Source organism: Styela clava, chromosome 5 (assembly GCF_964204865.1).
Source record: "Styela clava chromosome 5, kaStyClav1.hap1.2, whole genome shotgun sequence".
NCBI classification, from domain to species: Eukaryota; Metazoa; Chordata; class Ascidiacea; order Stolidobranchia; family Styelidae; genus Styela; species Styela clava.
In genome coordinates, this window is record NC_135254.1 from 24845066 (window position 1) to 24868521 (window position 23456).

Consider the following 23456-nt stretch of genomic DNA (forward strand, 5'->3'; position numbering starts at 1 on the left):
GCATTTATTTGTATTGAGTCATGGGTCTCACATGAATACAAATAGTCAGGTATTAAATAGGTTAAATAATGTCGTGCACTTTGTTACAATTACGACACCCAATAAATTGTCTCAAGTCCGAAAAAACGAGTTGATTTAGAAAAAAATCATTTAAACTTTTTCCCGCTTTTGGCAAATAATTTTGATAATGATAGTCAAAAGTATCAGCCTTTTATTAAGATGATTTTCCGTTGCGATAAAACATTCAAATTCATGAACATTAGCAGCATTCGGAATGCCTTGTCGCATTAATTTAATTTTGTTAAATTAACTTAACTCATGGTTGCGTCAACTAACGAAAAAATAAAAGTATTACCGCGGCAATCTGCGGGCATACAAGGGTGTGGTAAACTGGCCAATTATAATTAATTTTTTACACCCATTTCCGTACTTACAAAAAACAAATAATATTACAACTCTAAAATGCCACGACAATCCGTGGACATAAAATGTGTGGTAAACTGACTGATTACAATTAATCTTTAGTTTATAATTTATATTTTCGTACTCACAGAAAAATAATTTATATTATTTCCCGCCTTTAAGAAAATAATTTTGATAATGATGGTTGAGAGTATGGACTTTTATTAACTAAGATGATTTTATGTTGTGACGAAATATTCAAATCCATGACCGATAACAGCATTTAAAATGACTGATTGTATTAATTTAATTGTGTTTAACGTAACCTGTAGTTTTGCCAACTCACGAATAAATTAATGCATTACTACTCTAAGATACGGCGACAATCTGTGGACATAAAATGTGTGTGTGGTAACTGCCTGATTATAATTACGAAAAACAAAAACATTACAAGTACTTCAAAATAACATTACAAGAACTTCAAAATAACTCCGTAATCTGTGGAAATATAATGTGTAGTAAAATGCTGGATTATAATTAATATTTGATTCATATTTTCGTACTCACAAAATAATAAGTTATACTTTTACCCGCTTTTGACAAAGTGTTTTGATAATGATTGTTAAAAGTATGCCCTTATCTGTTGTGCAAAATATTTACCCTAAATCCATGACTGATAACAGCATTTAAAATTCTTTCCGTATTAATTTACTTTTGTTCAATGTAGCCTACCTCATGGTTGCGTCGTCTTGCGAAAAATAAAATGTTTACTTTAAAAGTAAGTATATTAAAGTATCTTTAAAATATCACGGCAATCTGTGGACAAAAAACTGATGGTAAACTGCTCTATTATAATTTATTTTGATTCACACTCTCGTACTTACGAAAATAAAAAGGGCATACTACTATAAAATATCACGGTAATCGGCGGATATAAATTTTCTAGTACCCAGCTAGTAAGTAACGGTTACGGTATTTCATTGTGTATCGTATGCTAATTCCGCCATACATTAAGATAAGCTTGAATTTATTTTTGTAGTATTCGAAATTTCATATTCGAAAATAATAATTTCGAATGTATTCGAAGGGGTGAATTATTCGGTATTGGTCATCCCTGCGTCCACCAAATAAGAACATTACTGATATAATATAACACGGCAATCTATTGGCCATCCCTGCGTCCACCAAATAAGAACATTACTGATCTAATATAACACGGCAATCTGCCTGTGGACATAATAATGTGAGATGAACTGCCTGATTATATTTAGTTTTGATACATAGGGCTCAAATAAGACATCACGCTGACAAAAACAATTGACTATTTTCATAAACTGCAATATCTGTTCACTCGTGAATCGTGATGCACACACAAATGCGGCAACTTCAAATATGATAATCACAGCGTTGAGAATCTAGATTTACAGCGCAAGAACGCCGATTCATTTGACCTGACCCGATGAGGGCGCTATGGGGGATGCTATCCCGAAGGTATTTTATGGTCCGAATTGAATAATAAGCTGATCCAGAAAAAATGAAAATCATCATACTCGCCTTTGGGTCCAGAAAAGCGACTTGTTCGCCGGGAAATACAGTATTTGCCTTATTTATAACCGACATTTATAGGTTATTGTATCTTCCCAGTTATTTGGTTGTCCAGAATGATTGCTGCTACCTTTTCAAGCTAAATAGTAGCTTTGTTGTGCAGAATAGTTGATTCCGTGGTCATATGATTCCTCTGAAATAAACACGGACTGATGAAAATATGAGTAAAATAAAATCGAATAGAGGGCATGCGTTGTTGTTTTACTGATGAACAGAAAAACAAATTAATGCAATTTTTTCTGTCCAGACTTTTTGAGCAGTGATATGGAACCACCCCTATTCATTGCTGAAAATTGGAACCGTCTTATTCGCCAGGTAGACTTATTAGTCCTAAAAAATACAGAATATACTCAAATCATTTTGCACTAAATGTCATCTCATATGTTACAATCATATTCTAGGTAGTGTCTACTTCAAACTTGTCTGATGCAGTTGAACACTCGCTCCTAATACAATTGGATAGTAAAACAACCCTGGCTATCCTGACATTCCTTTGCTACTACATAAATATTTCACTGTGTGCAAAAAAATTCTCAAATTGTCAGATTTTTCATCACCTCCTTTATCTTGGAAAACGAATGGAGCATTGTGGATTGTTAGATTCAAGTAGGTTTCAGCAATGATATTTTTTTTTCAATTACCTATTGAATAATGTTGGATCATTCATTAAAAGTTATTTTTGCCACTCTGAAATTTAGAGCATCCATCTTTTAAAGTAGATGAAGGAAGCATGATGCATGAAACAAAATATTTTTATTTGAAGCATTGAACTTAATTATATCTATTTTGGATAAGAATATTTAGTACCAGGGAAAGTTATAGAAGTATGTAATATATTCCACATATGGAACATTGACTTAATAACAAATAATTAAATATTAACAGAATATTATTATGGATTCAGGCAATATTGATATTTCTCATTTTGATTTATATCTTAGGATATTTTTATTTTAACCAAATTATTTAATATTTCCAGCTTTGAGAGTGACTGAAGTATTTGACTATCCTCAAGAAAAATATGCGAAATCTGAACTATTTGGTATGACAAGTACAGAATTTCTTTTTATTTGGCCACACTTGTGAACAAGATCTCTCCCCTTGCCTAAACTTGCAAGCGGTTTCAAAATCTTGATCTGAATGATTTGCTCGAATCATCTGCCTTGGGTATTTTGATTAATGAACATTTGTAAGAAACTGGTATTTTACTGAACAGATTATTATTTCCTCTGTTGTGCATTATTATTAGTTGGTATAGTGTACCTCCTGGTCATTGAGATTTCGCTGATTCTATCGATTTTCAGTCTAACTTATCTGTGAAATTGCGCTTGCAATATTCACACCAGTGTTCACTCTAAGGAAAATATGAGTGCAAGGTGCGGGGTGCCTTACAAGTCAAAAGCATTCTACTTGTTAGTAAATTAGGGCTATAACTAGGGCTGTCGATTGATTCGCAAATTATTGAATTCGTTTTGGGACTAATTTGAATTATGATCGTTGTATGGTAATATAAAGCAGGGCTTCCCAAACTTTTGAGCTCGCGGCCACTTTTGATATATTAAAATTTACCCCGGCCCTTAGTCGATAGCACAATTTTTTTTGACCTAATCCCGTGGAACGCCTTCGTTTCAATTTTGCTAGGAGGTCGCAGAATTTCGTGATTCATGAACCTTTCAAACAACCCATATTTTCTACTTTTACAGAAAAAAGAGAAGATTATATCGATCTTACCTGTGATGGTGTTACAATAAAAAAGTTTAATTCTGAAAATTTGGTTTTCTGTAGATAAAGATTATTTTTCTTGGTTCAAAAAGCGTTGCGGACTCCTATCCCCTTTGCGATTTCGTTTTTATATAAAGCAGACTTTTCTACCAAGGCCCATTAAGTATGATTTCACTGACTGTCGTTATGTTTTGTTTGTTTCTTCATATGAACTCATTGCAAAAAAGTCTTTTATTGAAAGGTATCAATACGTATTTTCACGGGTAGTCGTAACTTGAGCATATTTTTGGAGGGCGTCGCAATACAATGAAGTTCGAAAACCACTGAGTCCTAGTCGATAGCAAGAAATTTCTACTCTTTCTACTTTTTCAATGGTTAATAATCTATATGTAGCAGTTATTTTATCGGTATTCATATTTGGCATAATAAAAAATCTCGTTATTCTCTACATCCCCCCAAAATAAGCCCTAGTGTTATTTTCGAAATAAAATTGAAGACACTGTCTTATTTACACAGTATGATGATGTGTTCATTAGGAATCGTGAAATTTTTGTTTCACAATATTTTTAATAAATGTATTTTGAATCAAGAGTCTGGAAGAGTACAATAGATAAAGTACTTTGTGTAAAATTGGTGCTCTCTTTGCAGCCCCTAAAATTCGTTTCGCAGCCCCTTCCAGGGCCGCAGCCCCTAGTTTGGGAAGCCCTGATATAAAGCACACAATGGAAAAACTTATTTGGTCACTCATTATCAGTCAAGGGATTCATCCATAAATGACTATCGCCATTACATAATTAGTTTCCTGATAATCCTGATTGTGTTTCAGTGCAGTGATATGCTCGCAAAGAATCTCATACCATTGCATATCAGACACAAAAAGAAATAGTTGCATCTTGAATGTTATTTTTGCAAGCCAGTGTGCCCTGGTCTGAGTATGAGTTATCATGAGTTGAGTACATAACATATATTGGCAGAATTTCTGTGAATGCCATAAACTTTAACATTCATGGTTGGAAAAATGGATGTTTAAAGGCAACAATAATCGGCTGACTGTTCAGTTAGGGCAGTGGTTACCAAACCTTTTTTTTTTCGAGACCCAAATTTACATAAATTCAAAGCCTGTAGATAAATACCCAACAGTGTCTTTTTTATTTTTAGTTCAATGTTAACTTATTACAGATTGCTCCATTATTAATTCTGAAGTAAAACATAGCATGAAAGTAAAATAGGAAAAAATGGGTTCGCATGTTGAACAGAAATTAGGCGGCCCCGGAAAATCTTCATGCGACCCCACCCAGGGTCACTACCCAAAGTTTGGGAACCACCAGTTAGGGCATGGTTTTGTTTTAATAGTGTATGGAATAGTTATGGGTGAAACAATTTCCAGTGTTTCAGTCAGATATTTGCATTAGCAAATCGTGCTCCATTCAGAAGTCCACTCTGTTGAAAGAAATGCAAATTTTTTTTCTAAAAACTTAAAAAAGGTGATTTCATTTCTAAGAAAACTGAGAGTGCCTCGCAGTTATCGCAAAAAGTGCGCTGATAGTGAACATTGATCAACATTAGGGCTAGACAAAATAATAGAATGACGAATTAAATGGCATTTTATTATTCGAATATTCAGTACCACATGAACAATGACGCTGCTCTTGGGACACTGAAATCGCATGTCCCTAAATCGATGGCTTAAACTTCACCAGAATTTATCCATGGCTTTTGCTAACGAACAGAAACGACAAATTACATAAATCCAGGTCTTTGCGTTATGGCATTTTCTGCGTTCTTTTATCTCCTATGTTCTATTGTATTGTTTCAATTCCATATTTTGCAAAAAAACGCACCGATACCGTTTGCAAAACCCGGTGACATGTTATTAGCCATTTAATGCATGATCCGATATTAATTTCCAGAGGACCAAACACGACAAAAAGGCAGTTTTCCCCAAAACTCAGAGAATAAAATAGAATATTAGTCTCGACTTGCAATTTTTTCCTAAATCCCCCCCTTTAGAGAAATATATTTCTCTGATGTGATAAATATTCTTCTGATTCTCTGATATGGAAATGATAAATATATTCAGAACATTAATTCTTTTAATATTCATAGACATGGAGACATCTATGGACCTTTATAGAGATAGTTGCAATCGAATAAAAGACTGTGAAAAAGGGTATGTCGAGGAATTTACTGCTGACAAGTTTCTGATAAGGGAAATTTTTGTTGATACAAAGAAAGACTTATTGACTGTAAAGTAAGTATTGCGATATTTAGACGCTGCAGGTCACCTATTTTTCAAAAATAATTTGTTTGAAATTGAAACGACTCCACTCAGCGATGAAGCATGGGTGCAAATGCAATTTTTTGACAGTGGGACACAAAGCCATGACAAAAACATTTCAAATTTTAAAATTAAACTTTGAACTTTTAATTAGCAGATTAACTTGAAATTCTTAAATTAATATTAGAAATTGAATATTGAAAATAAAATTAGGGGCCTACAATGATAGTTTTTATATTTTCATGAAATATTAGAAAATAATAAGTGTGCTAAAATTATTTCTGGTAAAATATATTAATATAATGTTTAAAAATGTGGAAACCTGAAAGCATCTATTTTTTATTTCTGAGGTTACAACTTACAACTATTATTTACCGGTAGCTCTGATTACCAATGCTGTGTGTTTGTAATCTGTGAAAACAAATTATCATCATATTGAGCAGCAGATTTGTTTTATATTAGCTGAAAAGTTTTGTCAAAATGATCTCAATGCAAAGGTTGTATATCTTGCCGGCATATTTTACTCTCTGGAAAATCAAAATCATCTCTGAGAAGCCCTGGTTTCAGTGTTCACTCTAAGGAAATTATGGATGCGATATTAAAAAAAAGGGTGTGAAGGCGTCCTGCCCAATTTTAACAAGTTAAGTGTCCTGGCCGAATCCTTTTGTTAGAAAGTCTCCTTTCATTATATGTGGGTATATTATGCATGCCTAATTTCAAATTAGTCGGCGCTAGCCATATTGCGTTGTTCGATTTTCATTGTATCATAAATTAGCCAAGTATCGGATATTGGCAAAGAGGAAACGAGCGTTATAGCACTTTCTGGAATGCTGCAGACCCATTATAAAAAAGTATTTGCGTCCCAGTCCCCCTTGGGGCTTTTCCATATATTACATCAATAGGAGCGATGACACTAATGATTTTTTTTCTTCAAATGTACACGAAATGCAACGAATAATACTAAAAAAAACTCAATATAAAAAATAACGAAAGATATGCTAAGGGTTCCCAACTATTTTAGAGTGTGTCATTCCCCCGAACAATAAAATCCTGGAAATTAATTTTTAAAGAAAAGTACAAGTATCAGATATCAGACATCCAATTGCGATATAATTGTTTATGCACGGTAGCAATCTCACATTTAGCATCGGTTAGATGTGCATGAAATGTAAAACTCTTATTTTTATTTGTATTTCAATGTTAATAAAGTTTAATTTCTTTTTCCGTCCCTCCATACACATAACTGCTTTCCGGCGTTGTGGTTCATATTGTGTTATGAGTGTTTTTAAGAGAGGATAGAATTGGATCACAGGTGACAATTTACATGTTTCTTTTGCTGATCCGGCAATTGCGTTATTATTGAACATTTTGGTCGAACGAAAAATAAATATAATTCTGTGATATATTTTTAGGCAATTTTCTTCCTATTTTTTCACAATTAGCAAAAAACCATGAATATTGAATAATTTTGTTTAATAATCGATGCTGAATCATGTGCTATTGCTAGTCATTTAGCAGAGACGATGCAAAAGGAACATATTTCAAATACCGGTAGAAGGGTATCCCCTTTCTATATGAAAAGTGGAGTATGTGTCTAACTAATAGAAATAACTTATCCCAAACACGATTAAAAGTCTGTCGGTAATAAATTGCGTTAAGATGATAATATTATACAGAACAGAGAGAACCTGACAAACTTTCGCACTAACAAATCGTACACTTTGGACACATGACCACTCTCGTCTATAGAAACTCGCGGCGTCGCGTTCCAACTTTTGGGCTGATGTTGTTAGCGAATCGGAGTGCTTTTATAGAATATAATACTATAAACAGGGATTTTGCCGTTATTGCAAAATTTCAGATAGCTTTATCTGCCATGTCTGCACCACATAGCTTATGCAAATATCGTTATCTAATGCAAAGTTGAGTTACAAAATCACTCGCACACAATTTCTTTGTCAATATTAAATTCAAACGCAAATTATTTGCCAACTTAAAACTTTATCACCCAAAAAACACAAAAGGGGCGATTTCGCTGTCTCTAAAAATAGCTGCAAAGGTGCTTTGCACTTTTCAAAAAAAAAAATGTGCTAATATTGAACACTGCCTGATCTCACAGTCATTGATTACAATGTAAAAGTTATAGCTTACGGAAAAGCTAATCCTGTGGCAAAGTATATGACCCGAGGTGAATATGACATTGTACCTGAACTGAAGTACTATATTGCACATTGTTTCTAAACTAAAGAACTGTATTGCCGAAAAAGAATTTCGTATAAAAAATCATAATTGTGCACCTGGAACAGATTGTCAAAAAGTTTGTAGACTTTTTTGGTGAAAGACCTCAAAAAAAAAATTAATGGATATTTGATGCATTTGCGGGAATAATAAAATCCACACAATATAAAATATATAGAAACAAGCATAGAAAACTGCTTTTGTTGGCTTATGAAAATTACTATATGGATTGTTTTAGATTATGCAAAAGAATGTATTCAAAACTTAGAAACAAGTTCAACAAATAGTTGATAGAAAATTTAAGCCTAATAAAATGCCAACAAGTTTAAACTTTGATAGCTCTTAAATAGTGACTAAACTGACCATAGTATGATTTGTGATGCCATGAACAAGCACTTTGCTGATGTAGGTAAAAAATGTAATGAGTTATACAGTCATTTACATTTAAACATAAAGTCAAAGCAGAAATCTTAATTTTGCCCTGGAATCGGTAATGTGTGATTGATCTAGTAATTGTTGTAATTAATTAGGTAACCATCTATAAGCAGCTGATGATGACTTTTACTTCTCTTCCTTTTACCTAAGTGTTATGATGTTGTGAAAAATGATTGCTTGTGCCAGAGTGTGTTATCCTGATAGGAATTTGCTGTAGGGCTCGGTCGACCTTGCAATCTTCCCTGCCCCCTTTCGTTTATATTTTATAATCATTTAGTTTTTTTTTTATCACTGCAATGTGTACATTAATGATATTCGGAATCAAACCTATCTATCTTAGGATTCGTCAAATATCTACTTTTGAGCTTCTACGTGCAAAGTATTTTAAACTTTGTATGATTCTAGCTTGGACAAAATGCCATGACTCCAGCTCCAGCTTGCTTCACCCCCAAGTTCATGCAACTGAACAAATGAAATATTCTCATACTTGACATCGTCATCTGTCTTTCTGGGATAAAATCAATATCTGAATCCTAAAATTTAATATGCTGTCATATGATAACGTCAATATTGTATATGATACTCAATGCAATATATATTCTTCTTTATTTTTGTTTTTATTCATCTTTATTCAAAGTGAAAAACAACAACTGTATTCCTACATATTTATTGAAAATAATTTAACAACAAATTCAGTAAGTGCTGTGATTGGTGTTATTCTTGACCAGTTGGTTTTTGATAGAAGTTGGAAAGCTATTAGTAATCAAGAGGTACGTAACATTGTTTTTGTTCATTCATGTGTTTAATTGAAAATATTCGGGCTTTTGAATGTGACAGCTTTGAAAGCTTTTCATTGATATTCATTGTACATAAGTAACATCATTTTTTTCATGTGTTCAATTGATAGGGTTTCTAATTTCCTGGGCTTTTGATTGCAATAGCTTGAAAGCTTTTTAGTAATATTCATGTACTACAGGTTGAAGTTTGATTTGTATGACAAAAATTTATCATATTGATCAATTCTGCTCAATTCCTATATTACGTTTACCTTCCATATTTGTAGTTTAGAAATATACCATATTTCTCTGTGTATAATACGCACCCAGATTTTAGTACATTTCTAACGAGAATTTTTCAGACTCCATGCATAATACGCATATCAAAATTTCGTCCTCTTGCCTTGTAGGTGTTTTTGCTGGACGTTTCAGACATTCTGTCTGCTTGCCTTTTTGTTAAGTATATATATCTGGTAATATGTTTTATGTATTTGCCTGTGAAACATCTGCTATCTATTTGTCCTCCTCCCTTTAAAAGCTGACAAGGCCCCATAACAGAATGTGTTTTCAGACCCTGCACTTCAAAGAGAAGCCGTAGGTCACTCATGTGGTGATTTATTAGGGTAAAGTTTTGCCGATTGGGCCAAACGAGGGAAACAGACCACAATGACAGCAGTTAACGGATGTGTTTTTATCACTTTATTTCACCATTTTTTACTGCGCCTTTATCAACACTAAATTGTTGTTGAACTGGGTATGCTTCTACCGAATCAAGCATGATCTGATTCTAACAGACTTTGTCACATAAAATTCAGAACTTAAGATTCATAAATGTGACAGTTATTAGCCAGTTGAAGCGAAAAATAAGGATTATTATTTTTTTATATTTTGGTATAATACGCACCCCCATATATGTAAAACTAAATTGGACCATGGAAGTGCGTGTTATACGCAGAGAAATACGATATATTATCTTGTTCTTCAGGTTCTGGAATATGTGGTTAAATGCCTTCCACTTTTATTAGAGGCTTGTGAGCCACCAATACTGAATGCAAAACTATTCTATGACATCATTAGAATGAGGATGAAGCAAGTTAGCGAGGGTTTGTATTTCACTTTTATTGAGATCCAAACACCAGTCCAATGTTGGGTATGGTATCAGTTAGCCCAGGAGTGGGCAATTACTTTCACGAGTGGGCCGGTTCCAGACAATTGACTTGCTTTCTGGGCCGGAAGCTCAATATGAAACTATGAATAAAAACAATTTATTCACAAAAAAAACGCATGCGTCTAAAAGCTTGTTTAAATCAGACCAGAAGCTGCTTGTGCTGTTCCTTGCTTAAACCGTTCGTAGGTTCGCATACGGCAGGGATCTGCTTTTTATTCATACTTCGGAACATTAATTCGGATAGGTGTATTTGGGGTATATCTGGTTCGTTTTGCACATTATATTGCAAATAATGCGTGATGATTTACGGCAGCGGTCCCCAAACTTTTTGTTCGTGAGGCGCCAAATTATCAGGAAAAATCTCATGCACACTCGCACGAAAAAAATGCTGCTTTCGAATAAAACTCAATTTTATTATCGTTAATGTGTACTTTAAGCCTTTGAATGAATGAGGGCAAAAGGTCAATTTTTCTTTCTCGTTTCTGCCTGGTTTTCCTTTGAAATGCAAATAAAAATCACTTATGTTTGTTAAACTCGGCTCAGCAGATAAATAAACTACTGCTCGCAAAATTGCAGCAGGTAGTGTCTATCTCTATTGTTACATAACAATAGAGGCATACACTACATAACAGAAAATAAATGGCATAGAAAGGTAAAATGAATTTATCGTTTCATATACAAAGCATTTAAAACAAGAAACAATAAAACTTTTATAACAAAAACAGTATGTAAGATATTCAATCGTATTTTAGTTTTAACACAATTATGTTAATTTTTGTGGCACACTCAGCAACTTTACTCTCTTTCGCCGTTTGGGAACCGCTGAATTACTGAATTATTACCTGAATTATTGAACTGCTGAATATCGTTATTTTCATTGAAATTTTCAACTGAAATTTATATCTATAGAAACTATAGTCGTAATTCCAGCAGGTACAAGTGGGCCGGATGAAACACTTCGGTGGGCCGTATCTGGCCCGCGGGCCCTAATTTGCCCACCCCTGAGTTAGCCTGTTCTTTGTTTCAGATGCATGAACTTGCTAACTTGCTACGGCGACAAGGAGTTCAGCAATCCTTTTGCACATATTTATGCCCACTAGATTCAAATCAGAGATGCGACGGTGGGCGTATTTCTAACGCTTAACGTGATGAGGCACACTGACGAGCTATTTCTTTCCATGAAACAATTATTTCATTAATTTTCCCCATGCCTGATCTGGAATAGTAATTGGACTGAATGAAGGCTGATATATAATTAGATAATACATATTGCAATGCTTGCAGAGCTTTTTCTGCTAAGCTGGTTGTCAATCAATCATAGAGAACATACTGCAGCAAACTTACCGATATCTAACTCTTTTAAGGTTTTTATTTTGGCAACTTGTATCATAGTATTTGAATGTATTTAGAAATTTTGTTTCAGGTGCATATGAAATCGGTTGGGACATACAATGGAAAAATGAAGCATATGCAATTTGCATGTTTATATTGAATTTACCACCATCACTTTTATTCAAAACTTATTCAACTACCTGTACTGGATCAGAATATATTTGGAACATTGGCAATAATTTGCATATTAAAGGAAATATGGTACGTTATTTTTATCGGGACATCTGATATACTTTGATTCCAACACATGCTGAATTAATTGAAAACTTATCTTTTTGTTCTATTTGCTTTTCATTTGCTTGTTATAGTCATTGTTATGAATTTAAAATGGTAACAAATACTTATCATTGAAAATCAGCAATAAATATATTATTTCCTAATTTTTCTATTTTTACCAACTAAAAAATATATAATACTTTTTTATATATTACAAAATAAATGATTACCTTCATGCAGAAACAGATAGCATCAACATATAATATACTACTAAAATAAATATAATTCTTAAATTTATATATTCACGGGAATGACATTCCAATATAATTGAATACTCTTATGCACACAAGTATATATATATATATATATATATATCAAGTTTCACACATTGCAGGAGAATCAAGTGTTTTCTGGTCATGTAATAAACGATTATTTTCTGCAATTGAATGAAGATCCATCAATGCGTTTTACTTTATCCCAGAATGTTTTGAGTCATCTTCTATCAGGAATTATTGAGGTAAAATAAAATTTGGTTTGATATTGAATAGGTTACATATGTGTTTCCAGGAATAGAAGTAATAGTTATCATTTGGTGATAAAAAAAATTGACTTTTTTATAAGCAAGAAATTAGCATAAAAGGTATAGGCCTATAGATTTGCCAGGTTGGTGAAATAAATATGATGTTGCATGTTGCTCAGAAAGATTGTTACAAGGTATGTTTTGTGAGGTTATCATTATTTTGCTCAGCAAAAGGCCTCTATCAAATTCAAATTTTTACTATGTGCGTTGACTTGTTTGACTTTTGGCCAGCGACTAGCTATATGTTGCCGCCCATGATGTGTTCTATAGTATCAGTGAATGGTTAATGTAACCACTAGTAAGTAATGCCTATCTGCAATCACGCCCATGTCTAAGTAAAATGTCCCAATATTCGCTATGAACTTGATACGAAACCTACTTATGCTTGAAAGTGAATTTGCTTTTATTGTTTCTACTTTTCAAGACAATAAACTCATACGAGGAGTTTCTGAAATTTTGTGTCATGATATGTCCCTGCATTTTCATATCAATAGTTGTACACTGGAATAAAGATCACAAGTTACGGCTTATGTTGAAATTAAGGTTGGTTTTTGAAGTATTTAGAATAATATACATTATCTGTATAACTTTTTTACAAATCTATATTCGTCTTATTTTGTGTTGTTACGTAACCACTGGTCATTAGAGCAATGCATACCATATGCAAATACAGGTAGGCTATAGTTGTCCAGCCTCATGCCCGTGCCTGAAACATTGCTTAGCTGAACATATCATACATGGCAAAAATAAAGCTGCGGTTCGTTATACATCCGTCTGTCGTGCCATTTTTATCTCTTAAAATCTGTACTAATGTTTTTGTGTACAAGTTTTTGAATATGGATTTTCCTACCTTTTATTTACTATTCTATTTTCCATTCAGGATACCACAATTACATTCTGACATTGACCTTATTTCCAAAACTTTACTGGAAGGTAAATCAATTATTTGTACATTAAATGTACTTCAGTGTATGTTTAATACATCAGCAAAAATGTTTCATCTGAAAAGCTCGAACACAAGTGAAATGATGATAACAGGAATTAACTTATGTCTTGCATGCTTTATATCAGACATGAAGATTGACTTAAAACATCCTGATTTGAAGAACTTCCTGAAAGAAATGAATGAGAGGGTATTTCCCAATTCATATAAAATCTTTTTATTAAAATCTGTTATAAAATTGAAGCTGCTTATTTATAAATTTATTTTAATCATGTCTAAATACGCTCATGTTAACTCCGGATATTCCAAATTTAGATAATTAGAATAAACAAACATCACATTGTTCAAATGCTTGAACATATAATGAATAGTTGCAATCGGCGAACTTACGAATGGTGGTGAAAATTTCAATGTTAAATATTGCATTAAAAAGGATTACCATCAAGCTTGTGGCCTTTACTCCATTTTCAGAGACACCACTAAAATGTTTGGATTCTCTCTCATTACAAGAAGAAATTGAGTATAGTTTTCATATTATAATTTATTCACTGTTACTCTAACTCTAAGCAATTGGTCATGTGTTGGCCAAAAACTGCCGAAGGATTGGTTAACCGAAGATAGCATAACTGGACTAGAGAATATCAAAGACAAGATTTGTTAATAGTCACATCAAAAGTTATTATTCATGCTTCTAATTTAGTGAGTGTTCCCAATTTATGTGGGGAAAATGGGATAAGTGGCAATGTTGACCAGACAATCTCCCTTTTTTCAAGACTGCTGGGTACATTACTACATGCAACATTATAAAACTGGGACAAAGTTTGTTGATGAAAAAAGAAAATGAGTTGAATTTCAAAACAATCCTGCAGCAATGTTTTGATAGAATGACTGCTGAATATGTTTGCAATGTTGTGCTAAATGGAAAAATTATTGCAATAACACCTGTTCTAAAACAAGCTTGTCATGGACTGAAGAACTTTAGTGTACTTGCTTTAAAGTAAGTAGACAAAATATATTTCGAATACTGATTCAATCGAATATGTACGGTAGTTTTGATTTGAGTGTCTTGGGTTTGAAAAATGTTTCAAGTGTCTCAATGTGTTATTGTTTTACTAAACCAAGTAATTTTTACTTCCAGATGTTTGACTCAAATTGAATTGCCTCTACACATATTAACATCAGATTTGTTTTTACCTTCATTGGCATCTTTGTATACAGAAACATATGACTACTTTGAGAAAAATAAAGCTGTAGATGTAAGTATAATAGCATCTATGCATAAGTTGGGGTTTCTTGGTCTATGTAGCTAGTAGCAGTATAGTAGTTTGAAAGGGAGCTGCAGCTGTTACTAAATTGTTTTTTAATTTGAACGTTTTTTTATTAGTTTGCAGATATTTTTAATGATATCGAAATCTTAGAACATTTGGCAGCGAAGAATGCCCCAAGTTCCACCATCATTGATCTTTTGAAGGTATTGTTTTGGTGAATTCTATATGTATTAAGGGAATATATGGGATGTTGGGTGACTCAAACAGCAGAACCCATGAGATTTTTAGTTGAGTCATGAAAATGGAGTAAATTGTTTGATCTTTTTACACTTACACCTAACACTGTTTGTGTACGGTTGTACCCAAAACTTTCGTAAATCTAGTACTAAATACATATATCTAGTCCTAATCTTTTTGCATAAAAGTTCTGTTCTCTCTATAGTATAAAAGTGTTCCAAATAGCCTATTATGCATTGGAGACAGGCTTGCATCTATTGCGCAGAATTGTCAATCAGTCGCAGGCACCCCCTGTGGGAATTTGCCTGATTTTTGTTGTACTTGCAGCCTTGAGTTTAGCAGTTGTTCTGATACAATTTGCTCGTCGAAAACCCCTGTTGATCGCTCAAGTCCGATGAAATAGGTTTCCACTCGACGTCAATGCTGACTGCTGATCAGCCTTTTCTGAAATTACTCTTTCAGCCAGTCATCTGGCTGAAACCACTAGTCATTTTGCGCAGCTAAATGCAGGTCTGACAAGTTTCATACTTATGAATTAAAAAAAAACGCTTCAACGACTGCTTTTGGTAATTATTTGCTACATTGAATGAAATCTGAACAAACAAACCTGGTTTAATCTACAAATATATTTTGGGTGAGATGGGGGGGTTCTGGTAATCTGAACAAAAACTCATCCTATTTATCCTAATAGCAATCTAATCTCATCCTTAACAACATCGATTTGCTTTTCTGTTCTGAATTGTCCAAAGCAAAGTCACAATCATATTATTATTTGACGGAGTAACCTACTTTCTTTCACTAGGACACTAAAAAACCTTGCTAGTATTGACAAAAAGTTGTTAAGAATCTGGTCAAATCTTGAAAGTTTAAACTAACCTTACTTTCAGATTACATTTATTTTCAGACTTGTTCATCTAAAATGTCATCGTTTACATGTTCACTGCGTTCAGAGGCTGTTAGGAGAATGTTGCGGATTTGAGCAAACACTTCCAGGCACCTGATTTTTAGTTGAAGTACATGGTTCTTGTGTGGATGGATTGGATAATTTTTGGCTTTTTTTATTACAATTACTCCTTGTAATAATCTAATATATATACTGTATTTATGTTTTGCACAAACATACAGGAAAAATTCGACAATTTTTTTGATTACATCTTGGACACAGTAAAAAAAATGTTTGATTTCTGTTGATAATTTGATCCAGTTCATTGATCAGCCTACCGAATGGCTTGTTTCACCTATTGGTCAAAAATTCTGTTTGGCCACACTGATGCGTGCTTATGACTGAACACGACCAAATAAACTTAACCTATTCTTGCATTCCTACCCGACCAGAAACAAAAATCCCAGCAATGATCGGGATCTATTTCAAGATAATATGACCATTTTCAACTTGTCAAAAATGTTTTTCCTACACAAAACGAAATCGTGCCTTGGAAACACTCTGTGGGCTTCCAATGAACGCTACAACCAAAACAGTGTTTTCACTTTATTGCACATGAATTGTTTGATCATAACAAGATTTGGATTTTACCTACCTTTTTATTTACATTATAAGTAGGGGAGACCGGGGATAGTTGGAACATCTGGCTACTTATTCGTAATTATTTCTGCAGTCATGTACCATATTACAAAGTCTTTGGCGTCCCACGTACCTATGTTCTTGCCCTACCTAACAGTAACCTTTAGTTCCCCACAACGCATTTCGTCTGCAAGAAATTGGACCTCGAATGTGCGCGTGTAATTCGTTCCAACATGCCCCGGGGACGGGGTAGCTTGGACCAGTCATGGGGCAAGTTGAGAAGTGAAAGAAAAATGATGAACAAGTTAACGAACTCAAAGAAATTTTTTAAATTCAACCACGGTACTTCACAGAAGATCATATGGGGACAGATCCACAGCAAAAGTTAGCTTTTCTGCACATCTCGCAGTGCCACCTATACGCACAGGCGCAGGAAGCTTCATTGCTATGTCATCCTATCGGTGCAAAGCGACGTCTTCTTCACGCGGATACGAAAATGCCATAGCATCGGTTCTTCTCATATCCACTCGTCTCAAAAATCTTGTTTTCATCTCTACGATTTCTGCGTCGCTCTTACCAGAAACTTCCAGAATTTTTCCGATATAGTGCGCGCGATGGATCGGAATCTCACCACAACAACATCACCCTGCTCGAATGATTTGCCCTTTTCCTCTATGTCTTCCTCGCTGTCATCAGTGGTGTCGTGAATAGACATAACATTCTCCTCATCTGAAGTCGATTCATAATTGACCGTAGCACTTTTCCTGGGGATCTTGCGTTGCATAGTTTTGGTACTGGATGCACTCTTTTTCAGATATCTAGCTAAAGCCAAGTCTTTTTCAGGAGTTCGAGTCAAAATAGGCTACACGATTTTTTTCGGTTTTCTTCTCACACCGATCTTTCGCGCCTGTAGCTTGGGTTTCGTGATTGGTCGGACCATTTCTGGAGTCACTCCGGTTACGGACTCGACTTGCGATGGCCCTCGGTTATCTATGGGAACTTCTTCTGGGGACGCCAGTTGAGGAATGTCGTATATTGTGATGCGTTCCCTCTGTTCGAAATTAGTCGACTTTCTATCGCACCAGTGTAATACTTTTTGAAAGCAAAAAAGACTGATACATCCAAGGGTTGAAGCTTGTGTGAGCAATGCGGTGGGAACGACAGAAGAACAATCCCATGAGATCTGGCAAATTCGATAACTGGATAGCCAACATGGGATTCATGATTGTCTAGAAGTAGTAGTACCGGGTGCTCAATAGTGCAGCGCACGTGCGCCTGGAAATGTGCCAAATATTGGACAAAATTTTCCATCTTCATCCATCCCGAACCGTTTGCCTCCCCGACAGAGCCTGCTGGGCAGCCATTAAGGAAATATATAGTGGTGGTAGCATAAAAGTCATATTGGGGATGGCAGAATAGGGATGGCGAAATACGGTCGAAAGGTGGCAGATTAGGGATGGCGAAATAGGGACGAAAAGTCAAATTGGGGATGGCGAAATGCGGTCGAAGCGTGGCAGATTAGGGATGGCGAAATGCGGTCGAATGGTGGCAGATTAGGGATGGCAAAATGCGGTCGAAGCGTGGTGGCAGATTAGGGATGGCAAAATGCGGTCGAAGCGTAGTGGCAGATTAGGGATGGCAAAATGCGGTCGAATTGTGGAGCAGACTAGGGATGGCGACGTTTGAGAAAGTGAAGGGCATGGTGTCAGTGTTACCGTACCGTACATCGGTACCGTACGAACATTTTAAGGTTCTTAAGATTAGCATGTAGCCTGAATGTACCTGCATATGCCAGGATACGGTAATACAGTAATAGGTACCGGTACCACCTACCGGTACGTACCGTAGTGAGTACGGTACCGGTACCGGTATGTGGCCCATTACATCATTAATCTGTTAATGCTAATCCAGTCCTTGGCGGCATGGGCAGCGTAGAGAATGGCAGTAGACAGAAAATAAGAGATTTAACATTCTTCTGGTTCAAATTAGGCTACTCTGGCAATTGTTTCGGTGGTAATTACATTACAAGGACAGACCGGTACCGTACCAACACTTGGACTTTTAATTAATATGGTAACGGTAGACTACCGGTACGGTACCGTATCATAGGACTACGGTACCGGTATGCCTTCGCGGTGGAATTATTGTGTGGCAAGATGTAGGCACGAACACGGTATGTCAAATTGGGACTGGTAACATTGCAGCATTGTGTGGAGCAAGCGATAAACTAAAAAGTGAAACTGCTAAAGCCATTTGACTGTTTGAGTGAACTCCGCAGACCTAAGCAAAAAGTTAATATGCATTCTAACCATTTGATATATTTAATTGCTGAATTGTCCCAAATTGGCAGTGGTGTGGCTCATCATGCTAAGCCTGTGAGCGGAATAAGCTTGGCATCGCACCTCTTATTACTTACACTACTGCACTATGTCAGTCTGTGTAGGTTCGCAGGGTAAATGTGGAGATTGTTAGAAATACGCTCGTCACCCCATGGTTATGTGCGAGAGGATTACTGGACTCCTCGTCGCAGTTGGGTGGTTCACATAACTGCTGGTCGGTTACAGCTTCCTCCACCATCTGGTCCATTATCTCTCTCCTGGGATAGATATGTAGATCCTATCGTTAATCCGAGCGAGACACATGTCATGTCAATTAACTGTAGTAAAAGCCCCGAACTTCCAATTCCATTATAAAATTTGATCGTAAATGACATTAAGTCTATAATGACTACTTGAAACTCTGTCAAGTATTTTGATATAATTTCAGATATGAAGATTAAGGTTATCTAGTCTTTAGGGATATTGCTGCAATGACTGAAGTGAGTCTATTTGTGCCAGAAAGGGGATCAAGAACTTTATAGTTTGCACTTTCAACAAGAGAGCGATGCTCAAATATATGGACATGCAGCCTGAGCGAAGCAGTAGTCCAGCTTACCTTTGACGGTTCGCTAAACACTAGAAGCACCAATGTTCGCTGACCTCGTGACTCGCTGCGCACGATGAACCGCCACATGGTGGCAATTTTTGATGAGGTCATAGCACAAAAGAAATGAATTCCATGCAGCTCTCAGAAATATTGGAAATACATGAAAGTAATAGCCTTCAGGCAAATCAATCTTAAACCATTGAAAATTTCAAAGCAATTCGTCCAGTAATCAACAAGAAAAGCGGTTTTTCAATATGTGTCAAAGAACAACAACATAATAACAAAACGATCCATAGGTCCACTACATGCCCACAAATGAATTGTGACATGGGACTTGATATAGTTTTATCTCCAAAACTATCTTTGTACTTCAAAACTGTGTTTTGAAGTTGATGACCGGCTCACATACTCTACTGTGTATTGGTTCAATCTGCAAATATTCTGAAACTTGAGAATGTTTATGAATTTGAAGTGCTGAAACTTACGTTCCAGTTCAGATTTGGTATCATTGCTGATCATTGCTTCGGACAACTCATTAAAAAGTAATAATAATCGTTCAGCAGACGGAGGTTCCTATTTTGTTATAGTTAACTTCACCCTGGTACAAAAATGTATTGAAGATACTTTCTAACACAATAGCTTCGTGTAGTACTTCACAAGTTCTTGGAATATGATTATGTTCAAATTTCATAAAGGAACCATTCTAATCTAGTAATATTTAATATTTATTCAGCATTTTAGCTTATAAGGCAAATGTTAAATGAGAAATTAGATACTTGTTATTTGTAAAGGGCATGTAAAACATTAAACTTTAGTGTATGTTTGCTAATCCATGTTAGTAAGAGTTGTCTATTTGCCATAATTGCTTCTAATAAAATAATTTTCCTATTTTTGTTAATGTAACTTGGATCAATCATAAAAATCACTCTCATTGTTAATCTTGTTTTATAGTTAATTTATTGCTACTGTTTTTTATGCAAACTGTTTTCCAATTGTTGCATCCAAGGTTATCCATCCAGCTAATCTAAACATTTTTATGACAGATCAACTTTTTCATAGATTTCACCTAATAGCACATAGGCAGCCCTATAGTTATCATTTTATTTACACAAACATTTGAAAGAGTGCAATCTCCTGGTCTGATCCTTTACTGCCACGAATATTTTATCATTTCGACTTGCTACTAGTATGCAATCTCACTTACTTTTGTGATTTCCATTTTCGTGTCTTGAAGACATTCTCATAAAATTCAGTTCCTAACCCTACCTAAGATCACTGAGATCACACAATCGCTGAGTTTGAATACCTTTATATGTTTAATAGGTGCTCCCGTGTGTGCATCCCGTCCCAGCATGTGCACCAAGATGGCACACAGCCTGAACATAGTATGTGTACCATGTTAGGATTATCAGGTTGTACGCCATCTCAGTGCACATACTACAGAAGCGTCGTTAATGTCACTGACTTCAACTTGTGTACACAAATTCCAAATGTAGCATTTGTGTACACGATATTATATACTTTGTCTAGTCCTTGTTTGTTTTGAAGTCAATCAATAAGATCTGATTTCATTCATGAATCATAACCACTTTGTACTAATGCATTGTCTGCAATCCTAAAATAACAATTTCTCTGCTACTACTCCATACTGTGTTATTTTGTTCTTGTTATAAGATAAACTTGTTAGTTATGTGGGTGGGTGCATATGCTGTTATATATATTCTATAATGAAGTTCCTGATTACTTTCTGTAGCAAAAGTTTTCAGTGTGTAATCTTGAAATCTTGCAGTGAAAATATGTCTTCCCCCAGATAATGTCCTAGCATTTACTAAGTCCTTTGGTTAAGTTCATGTTTTAATATGCCAAACTATGCATGGAAACACAATGTAATTGTGTGACAACATTTCGAATCAATATGATATACTGGTGTTATATGCTTTCATTATTATAAAATATTGTAAATTAATTTCTCAATAATGTAATAATTTTTTATTGGTTGGATATCCCAATTTTTGTGTTCACATTTTGAACCCTACTGTAAATGATGTAGGATTTCCCATTTTGCATTTATACCCGATATCTTTATAGCATCATGTCATCTCAAATTATGTGCTTCATGTTATCTCAAATGTCATCTCTTTATTTCCGTTTACAACTTCTTTCTTGCGCGCATGTATGAATAAACATGCATGGTTCACTAACATTTGCATGTTTTCTCATGAATGTCCTGCTTGTAATTTTCTTAAAGCAGAATGAAAAACTATTGTCATTTATAATTTAACATTGGTGTTCTTTCTTCTATTTTTATTAATTCCCTGTAATCAGGGAAATGCTGATGCTGACACTATTGCTGATACTAAGCACTCCAATTAGCATTTAACCCTCACTCTCTATGCCTTCCAATGTCATATATTTCTTGTTGCTTGTGAACACTATTTTTTCAAAATATTCGAAATTTCGAAATATTCAATTCATCACTTTCATTAGGTGCTGTATATATGATTCATTCTGGCCATTTGAAGGTATATACGCTCACTCTCATGTCAGTGCGCTTTCGTTTCTATAATATAAAGCTTTCAAAATCATATCATATTACATGAGCCAACTTTAATGTTGCTCAATTTTGAAATGATTGATGATGATGATTTTTTTAAACCTACTTAGTTACAACAACTAGACCATTATAGTTACTTTTTAATGCCTTATACCTTACTTTGAGTCATTCACCATTTACATATCTTAAGTAACCAATGCCATTACCTCAAATTTGAAAATACCATAAAACCTACGATCTCTGGTCGTTCTTAGAGCATCGATTCACGGGCTTGTCAAACTCTCTGGTCATTTAGTTCAGGGACATTTAATTCATCCCTACATATATACCGTTCAATATGTTTTCAATGTTAGTCTAGTCTTGGAAAGTTTTGAGATTGTTTTTATCGTGGAAAACTGAATAAAATGAAATAAAGAGGCCTACTAATTCACTGTTTTTATCGTGGAAAACTGAAAATGAAATGGAGAGTTTATAACGCCTCTTCAATCACGTAGTCGTTAGAGGGTTGTGATTAGAGTGGTAGTGACTTCAACGTGGCAGAAAGCCAATCTAAAAATGCAATTCTCATACAGTGAAATCCCGTTTCAAAGCTCTTTTGAAACCACGGGAATATTTACCGTAGTCCGTAGCGTTGGAACATATTTCGGTAATTAGTATCACACAAATTACATAAAATCAAGTACAAGATATTACCTTAGTCCTTCAACGTCAAAGATTATGAGTCTAACGGAAAAATTGCGGTAGCGGGTTTACCTACGAGTGGCCAATACCGAATAGTTCACTGTTTCGAATACATTTGAAGTTCAAAAAACGCTTATCTATAATATGCGAAAGAATTTGCATGCAATAAACAATGGAATAACTGGCTATATTACCAGGCATTTCATATTCACAGATTACTGCGATATATATTTTAGAATAGTAACGCTTTTATTTTTTCACAAGTCGACGTAATCATGAGTTAGTTACGTTAACAGATTTAAATTAATATGGCAAGGCATTTGAAATAGTGGTATCGGTCATGGATTTGAATATTTGGCGCAACACAAAATCATCCTGGTAAAAAGTTCATACTTTCTACCAACCATTATTCAAATTATTTGCCAAAAAGCGGGATAAAGTATAAATTATTTTTCCGACTTGGGACAATTTTTCCGAGAGTCTTAAAATACGAATCAAAAATTAATTATATTCA

The 23456-nt window shown here is 34.8% G+C and overlaps 1 protein-coding gene across 8 annotated transcripts in view; it reads left to right on the top strand.

The window, feature by feature from the left end:
• LOC120345125 (uncharacterized) overlaps positions 1-22680 on the top strand; it is a 60648-nt gene extending 37968 nt beyond the window's left edge. For 4 of the 8 annotated variants that reach the window (XM_039414530.2, XM_039414526.2, XM_039414524.2 and 1 more), the window contains 13 exons: positions 2409-2613; positions 2987-3049; positions 5836-5980; positions 9318-9450; positions 10442-10559; positions 12048-12217; positions 12627-12749; positions 13237-13355; positions 13693-13945; positions 14529-14752; positions 14894-15011; positions 15140-15226; positions 16165-22680. In XM_039414530.2, coding sequence (XP_039270464.2) covers positions 2409-2613; positions 2987-3049; positions 5836-5980; positions 9318-9450; positions 10442-10559; positions 12048-12217; positions 12627-12749; positions 13237-13355; positions 13693-13945; positions 14529-14752; positions 14894-15011; positions 15140-15226; positions 16165-16239 — 1833 coding nt within the window. In that variant the 3' untranslated portion in view covers positions 16240-22680. Of the gene's footprint in view, positions 1-2408; positions 2614-2986; positions 3050-5835; positions 5981-9317; positions 9451-10441; positions 10560-12047; positions 12218-12626; positions 12750-13236; positions 13356-13692; positions 13946-14455; positions 14753-14893; positions 15012-15139; positions 15227-16164 lie in introns of those variants that run through there. The other 4 variants (XM_039414527.2, XM_039414525.2, XM_078112571.1 and 1 more) reach the window with 4 other exon arrangements.
• Positions 22681-23456: the final 776 nt, after the last annotated feature.